Source organism: Verticillium dahliae, genomic scaffold, assembly GCF_000150675.1.
Source record: "Verticillium dahliae VdLs.17 supercont1.33 genomic scaffold, whole genome shotgun sequence".
Classification (NCBI taxonomy): domain Eukaryota; kingdom Fungi; phylum Ascomycota; class Sordariomycetes; order Glomerellales; family Plectosphaerellaceae; genus Verticillium; species Verticillium dahliae.
The window spans coordinates 1-7,620 of record NW_009276965.1 but is presented as its reverse complement, the minus strand read 5'-3'; the positions used below and the strand labels follow the sequence as shown (position 1 = coordinate 7,620).

General features: G+C 54.6%; 3 protein-coding genes across 3 annotated transcripts; 1 reads left to right on the top strand and 2 right to left on the bottom strand.

Moving 5' to 3' along the window:
• Positions 1 to 607: 607 nt before the first annotated feature.
• On the bottom strand, positions 608 to 1,851 carry VDAG_10193 (cellulose-binding family II; the record flags this gene model as incomplete). Its single annotated transcript, XM_009659896.1, has 2 exons — positions 608 to 1,496; positions 1,547 to 1,851. The coding sequence occupies 2 exons, from the start codon at positions 1,849 to 1,851 to the stop codon at positions 608 to 610; spliced, it is 1,194 nt and encodes a 397-aa protein (XP_009658191.1).
• A 1,611-nt stretch (positions 1,852 to 3,462) lies between these two features.
• On the bottom strand, positions 3,463 to 5,299 carry VDAG_10192 (cytochrome P450 71A20; the record flags this gene model as incomplete). Its single annotated transcript, XM_009659895.1, has 3 exons — positions 3,463 to 3,804; positions 3,856 to 5,030; positions 5,089 to 5,299. The coding sequence occupies 3 exons, from the start codon at positions 5,297 to 5,299 to the stop codon at positions 3,667 to 3,669; spliced, it is 1,524 nt and encodes a 507-aa protein (XP_009658190.1). The 3' UTR covers positions 3,463 to 3,666.
• Positions 5,300 to 5,966: 667 nt separating this feature from the next.
• Positions 5,967 to 7,618, top strand: VDAG_10191 (uncharacterized protein; the record flags this gene model as incomplete). Its single annotated transcript, XM_009659894.1, has 11 exons — positions 5,967 to 6,163; positions 6,258 to 6,305; positions 6,475 to 6,565; positions 6,618 to 6,640; positions 6,691 to 6,709; positions 6,766 to 6,888; positions 6,938 to 6,960; positions 7,011 to 7,048; positions 7,099 to 7,123; positions 7,177 to 7,289; positions 7,343 to 7,618. Coding segments are annotated over exons 1-11 (876 nt in total), but the record flags the coding sequence as incomplete, so codon positions are not given.
• Between the last annotated feature and the right edge of the window lie 2 nt (positions 7,619 to 7,620).

Here is a 7,620-nt window from a genome sequence, read left to right as displayed (position 1 = left end):
ATATTGCTGCGGAGGCTTTGGTTGTGCGACGAGGCATTGCGTCAAAGACGCCGGTCACAGGCTTGTGGCACCTCTGCGCCCTATCCCAAGAGACGTTCTTGTTATGTCGTGGCTTTTCATGGCGCGCATCGTGACACAGTCCATTCCACCGCTTCCATTCTCGAGTTTGTACCCACGAGGCGTATGTTCGGCTTGAGGCGACATCCGGATCGGGTGTGTCCTGAGCTTTCGGAAGCGTCGGCCACTAAGGTTCGGCCCAGTCTGCTGGGAATCGCATTACAGTCTGGGCAGCGGATCGAGGGCGATGGCGGCCCATGAGAGCAGGCTGGTTGTATCCGGAGCGGTAGGGTGTCGATCTTGGTCAAGCCTCACCTGCGGGACTCCGTCTGGCCACGCTGCTGACGAAGCTGTACATCACCTGACCATTCACGAGCCACAACGCTGAGCCACTACACAGCCACTGCACAGTTGTCACAACCAGGGGCCTGAACCAGCATGCCATCGATATATATTTATATATATGCCTGGAGGGCCTAAGTATGCAACAGAAAGAAAGAAGAGAAGATTTGTTCGGTCAAAAGAGATCAGGCCGGTTTGTTGTTTCCCCTTACAGGCACTGCGAGTAGTACTGGTTCGAGACCGTGCAGGTTGAGCCAGCCACGCAGCGGGTTGGTCCGGTGTAACCAGATCCGCCGCACTGGCCCCAGCGAGGCACCTCAGGACCAGATCCGGTGGCTGGAGGTGTTGAGGTCGGGCGCGCCGTTGTTGTTGCGGGCCGGACGGTAGTGGTAGTCGCGGGCCGGGTGGTGGTGGCAGCGGGTCGGGTGGTGGTAGGCGCAGCGGTCACGGCGGCAGGGGGAGGTGCAGAGCCGCCCGAACCCGACTGCCAACCGCGCTTCCGCGACAGCTCGTACCACCAGTTTCGCAGCATCCAGCCGTCAAACTCGGTAATGGCTTGTGAGGAGCCGGCCAGCATGACAAAGTTGTTGATGCCAGTGGGGGTCCAATCATAAAAGTCGTCGAGACCGTAGGTGTGACCCATTTCGTGCAGAAGAATGTGGACGTTTTCGGAATTGAGAGCGCCCATGAAGTATTCGCGGCCAATGCGCTGGCCCCAGTCACCACCAGCACCGCCGCCCATGCCGTCCGTCAACCAGAGCGACTGGTCGTAGTGACGCGCCGCCCCACCGGGGCAGCGGCTGTAGTCGCCGTTCTGGTTGAAGAAGCGGCCGCAAGCCGGAGCACACTCGGGAATTCCTGATCCATCCTTGTTGGTGTAGATGTCAAGGCCGGCCGTGGAGCCCTGAAGCAGCGCCTTGTCTCGGACAGCCCAACCGACAATGTTGACCTTGACATTGGTATAGGGGAAGTTGTCGTAGCCGTACAGCCATTGGAACCACTTTTGGTACTGCGCAGCCGTCACCTTGGCTATTTGGCTGCGCTGAGCCTCAGTCACGACCGTGTCTGACTCCCAGCGGACGCACATATTGATGGTTCTGGCTCTGTTGTCAGCGCTGCACCCTTCTCGGTCAAACGATTTACTCACCCCTGAGCTGCGATGAGCTGGTCCCAGCCATAGTTCTTGAAACGGAAGAGGTCGCCGTCGCCATATGTGGCAAGGCAATGATCCCAAACCTGCTTCAATGGGGTAGCCAGGCTGGTGGGCGGGTTCCAGCCGGCCTGGCGCTTTGCCGGTCGGTTCGAGGAACTTCGGGGAGCAAAACTGGTGGCATCCTTCCCAGCGAGAGCCTGCCAGACTGAGCCATCCTGGTCAGAAGGGGTGGAGATATCGTAGCCTGAAACAGAAGCCGCGAAGGCCAGCGCGGCGGTCGAAAGAAGCGAGTAATGCATGTTGGACAAACGTAGACAGTTGGAGTAGAAGTAAAATGCGAAAAGGGGGTGTAGAAGGATGAAGACCTCGACTTTCCAGGGTTATGGCGTTCGACGGCCTTGGTAATATACAAATCCACTCAATACGCATCCGCTCTCCCTGAACAGCCATTCTGTCTGGAATCCAGTCGAATCCTCGCTTTCGTAAAGAAGACCATGTCTTCACGGCCAGAAGAGCTTCCTTCATTGGACAGGCTCAGCGGCCACAACCGCTTTGGGATTCGGCGAGTAGTGGAACAGCACTCAGCTGGCTAGCCTCGTGTTGAGGTGACCCCGGCCGGCGGAGTTCGATGAAACAGGTCAACGGAAGATTAAGGGCGGTGTGTGGCGCCTGGCCGAGTGCTGTGAATGTGGCAGACTTTTGGCGCGACAGCCACTGCTGAGAGCGGGGCCGCCCTGAGTAGCATTCGCGCAATCTCGTCGCGGGGTTCGTAGCATTTCTTGGACAACCAAGCTTGGAGTGTAGGTGCTGACTCTGGAGTATAAGTTTATTGATTGGAGCGCTTTAGATTGACGTCTGGTCTTCTGATTTTTGCGATGAGCACGGGTGTCGACCTGTCGACGGGAAATTTTGTGACGTTGAGGAGCACACGCATTAACTAGCGTCCTTTTGAATCCGGAGTGATCCTGTTCCATGGGTCCTGTCACATCGGAGCTAGCATTCAACTGGGTTCCGCTGGCTGAAAATGGCTTGTTGGGCATCGGGGGATCAGTGAATATGTCAGCCCTGGCGACACGAATGAGGGATTCATTGCATCGTACCAGAAATACCGTTGTTTATATGAAACTCGACTAATCACGGCTTTCAGATGATATTGGGTGCGGACATGAGAGGGGCAAGCTTTGTGGAGAGCAAGGGGCGTGCCAAGGAAACATTCTCGGGGTATAGTCTTCCCGCCGAGCCGGAAGCCACGTGAAGGTAGCCAGGACTGGTCCAAATTTGCTATTGGCGACGACCATTTGTGATTGTACCCTTTCTTTTCGTTGGGAGATTGATTAGGCCTATTTCTCGCATCACGCTGTATATGATGAGACTGCTACTACGTTTGCGAATTTTTTTTATAGCCTTGAAACCAGATTGCATCAAGGAGCCATGGAACCTACCGCCTCCCTTAGCTAAGCTTTGCAGAACATCCACGATATAGATTCGTTTCAGTGACCGAGGTGCTGACCTACGGACCCTATTGAGACTTTTTTTGTCCTTTAATCAATTGTATCTCGACTATTCAGCAGGCTCGCGCTTCATTAACTTGATAAGACAATTTCCCGACTTTGATACGAGCAACGCCGACATAATAGTCTAAAATACCACAATCTATAGGGATCACTCTCACAGACGGCGGCATCGCTTTTTGCGAAAAATATTTACATGACATACCTCCATCTCCACAATGTCTAGACATCCAGTCTGTGCTTGAGAGGGAAGATTTCGGACGCTATCCAATCAAGTCCAACCATGGGAAGGTTATCAAGCCAGCCCACACACCAAATTAACGACCAAATTGGAAGTGACCTAGCTCTGGAATCAGGCAGGCCTAGAGTGCCTCGTTGGGCGATTGTAACGAGAGATATGGTGGCTCAAGCACCAACATATAAGGCAAATCAATTCGACTACTTCCAACTCACCATATCGCCGTCAGTATGTGCGCAGCTTCGCCATTGGTGTATACACGCTCCATCAACATACAAACTATCAATAACTGCCACCGAAAGAATCGTAGGACACTCATCAGTGACGCTCATGAGTACATGTCCCAAAGTTGACGAGGCATAATTCTAGTGGTGGACTGCACCTTGCAACCCAGGCCGTCTCGAAACTTTGACGTTAAGGTCGCTCTGTATGAAGAATGCGGCGTTGAATGACTTCCATGGGTTCGTCGGGTCGATGAGAACAAAGTCAAATCGACGAAGCAGCTTGTCACCTATAAGCTTACGATGATAAGAAGCGAAGGGGGGTCAACTTACTTCGACGTAGACTTTGTTCAGTTCGATCATGGCAATGTTCTTCCCAAGACACTCCCACCGACTTCCCGATGCAAAATCCATCATGACCTGCTGGTCCATCGCACGCCACTTAGCGTCTGGAACACCTATCCATCTTTCGGGCCAGAAGAGATCTGCGTCTGGTCCAAAAACATTCTGGTCGCGCATAACGGTCCATGGTGCCCAGGCAACATTAGTGCCTGCAGGGATGTGGACGCCACAGACAACCTCATCCTTCTGCGAGATCTTTGGAAGCAGGCCCGTGGCGGGTGGCCACAGCCGTAGCCCCTCGCGGATGACAGCCTGCAGGTACTCGAAATTCTTGGCCTCGTCATCGGTAATAGGCGAAGAGATACGCCCCTCCCCAATGGCTCGGTCAATCTCGGACTGAAAGCGTGCGTAAACGGGAGGGTTCGTCATGAGGAAGAGCAATGTCGAACGAATTGCCGTCGCTGAAGTGTCAGAGCCTGCGATGATTTGGACGACTGTCTCGCCCTCGGCGTCCTGCTTGCTCAGCCCGTGGGCCACAAAGGAACCCAACATGTCACGCTTGACGATTGGGTTGTCGCCGTAACGCTCATCCACTGCTTCCTGGGCAAGGCCCATGACCGTGCCGATGCCGACCATTTCTCTTGCGCTTGGAATGATCCACTTTAGCCTGGGTGACTGCAAGATGTTGAGGAACCATGGTATGAGGGCCGTCGTCAGAAGCACTGGGACTGTGCTCTCTGTTGTTTCAATGTACCGAAATTTATCGCCATCGGCCTTGAGGTAGTCGAATGACTTTCCAAACGCGAGGCTTGAGATGACATCCAGAGTAAAGAACTGCACCTTGCGTGCAATATCGACAATTTTAAAGTCTTGTTCGGTTGCAAGATACTTGGACTCGAGGAGATGGACAAGTCCTGCCACCTGTTCGTCAATCAGCTCATGCAAACCGTCTACATCTTTCCCGGCATAGCCGGCCGAGAGTCTGGAGCGCAAGGCCTCGTGCACCTTGTCGTCCGTGGTCGAGAATGTGTTGTCCTTGTATGGGTCGATGCGAAGCCCGCGATACCAGTGCGCTCGCTGCCAGCCAGAGCGCACTCCCCACAGGCGTCGAAGCTCGGCGCCATCGCCACACACGACCCAGTTGGGTGCGATCCTAGCAACGGGCCCTGGAGGTTCCTTGTCAGTTTCGCTGTGCGAGTGATAAGTGACGAGAGGTCGTGGTACCGTATTTTTTATTGGCATCTTGCAGCACAAAGTTTAGCCGCCCGCTCAGTTGGTTGCGGATCAGCCACAGATCTGTCCAGCCCGCCAAGAACGGGCCGTGTACGTGTCGCAGACGTGAAAAGTCCCGCACACGCGCAGCCACCAAGTAGGATAGCAGCAAAAGCCCTGCTGCTAGGACTATCGTAGCAGGTGGCATGGTTGAGAGATCCATTTTCAGTAGGAAACTGGTGAGAAGTTGATGCAAGAATCGGACCGGACGAGTCAGTTCAGAGACCGTCTGACGTCCAATCCTTTTTTACGGACGAGACACAAGATAACCAAGAGGCCATGGGCCAGCTGGCCCGGGACTAGAGACGAGAGGGAGAGCCTGAGCGAAGTGATACATTCCTAGCGCACCATCCTACTGGACCACATGTGCGCCCAGGTCCTTTTGAGCGGATTCGCAATCCAAGTTCGTCGACTGGTCCCGCCTCCATGGCCGGGGAGTAACTCTGAGAGGCATTGTGACTGGGTGGTGGTGTCCCTCGCGCTCCGCATGCTGGGGTATGCGAGCGCCTTTGTCTTGCAACCGAGAGACTTGGTGAGGCGACAGGACGGCTTGCGCCGCTAGGTCATGTTCAATCATTTTCTGCCCATGGGCAAGAAAAAGCCTCTCCCGCCGACAGGCTACAGAGCATCAGGATCTTGAGGAGCACAGAGTGAAGTGGCATGGGGCGGCTGCTCGTCGCGCATCCGCGGCCCAGGGCTGACACTTCCGGTACAGGGAACTGACGTATCACAAATTACCCCTCTAGCCACTGTTAGCGCTGAGAGCACACGGGTTATATCTTCATTCAGCCCTCAGGCGTCAACCTGCCAGCCTGCTCTACTTCCCCGTTACCGATCGTGAGGTAAAGCACTCCTCGTCAGTTTCCGTGCCATTCACACAAGACTTATTCAGAACAAAGTTGTGGTCAAAAACAACGAGATGACCGAACCGACCCAACCACCATCACAGGCGATACAATCGCCTCACTCAACCCATGTAGAGGCTGCACCCCCACCACAAGCTGCGCCCCTGACGACTGTGCAGATCGTAAGTCCGGTTGTCCGGTCTTGTTCCTCGCTTCCTCGCACATCTGTCCATCTTTGCCATTCATCAGGTCAGCAGGGCATCTAACCTGATACAGGAAGCAGATGAAGGTAGCGAAACAGACGGCGACTCAGCGCTTGACGTGGTACGTTGCATCGATGGTCCAGAGGGAATCTCGACATCGGCACGGGCCGCGCTACACCTGTTAGTGGATGCCAGTGCAGAGCATGGACGAGGGTCCCATCAACAGGGCTAGAGGCGCGATCTTCGTCGCCCTAGCGAATCCAGTCCCAGCTGACTTGGTTACCGTCTAGCCTACCCGTGACTCGCTTACGTCGCTGCGGTCGAGCATTCGCGAGTACCAACATGAGAACGGCCGCACATACCATTCCATGAGCGCTGGCAGTGAGTGTGTCATCTCCAGGCCAGTGGCTCTGCTTGCTGACAGCCCCTCTAGAATACTTTCTACCGAATGATGATGTGAGTGAAGAGCAGCTGACGAATGGAGTTTGGCTGACACATCGCCTCAGTCCGAAGTCGATAGATTGGGTACGGCCAAGACGTTGTGATCCTTGGTCAGAACATGCTGATGATGGTACACTTAGATCTGCAGCACTATGTGATGACCATGACCATAGGAGGCAATCACTGCCTCTGCCCCAAAAACAACGGAGCGACCCGTGTGCTGGACCTTGGGACAGGCACAGGTATCTGGGCCATGGAATTCGGTAAGCATTTCATGTTCTTGTTCTGTATGCGCTGCTAATCACCTCAAAGCCGACGCTCACCCGGGCGCTGAGGTATGCAGTGAAGTCTGGGCCGCGGGATAGCTCGTTGTTAAAGAGTGCAGGTCATCGGAGTCGACCTGAGCCCTGTACAGCCCGATCTGTAAGCCCGTCCCCGCGCCTCACTCCGAGACCCTGGACTGACGAGCCGAGTGTGCCACCAAACTGCCACTTTGAGGTGAGCTTTTCCAAAAGCGCGCATCACGATTGCCTTGCTTACGGCAGTGATAGCTCGACGATCTCGAAAAGGATTGGACGTGGTCGAAACCTTTCGATTTTATTTTCTGTCGTATGATGACCGGCAGTTTCGCTAATAACGAGAATATCGTCCAGAAGGCCTACGAGTGACCCATCCCTGTTCTCTGGGTCAAAGACTTGGGCTGACTACTCCTGCTAGCTCGCTTGAACCGGGCGGTTATTTCGAGGCCCAGGATATGGCTTTGCCACTCGGCTGCGATGATGGCACTCTTGCCGAGGACTCAGATCTCTGGAAGTGGGTTCTCCTCGTCATGGAGGGCATGGAGAAATTTGGACGGCCTGTCTCGGCAGCTCAGGAATGGAAGACACTCATGGAGCGTGTCGGCTTTGAAGATGTTGTTGAAACCGTGTACAAGTGGCCCACCAACAGGTGGCCTCGTGACAAGCATTACAAGGAAATCGGCACGTGGGCGTTGC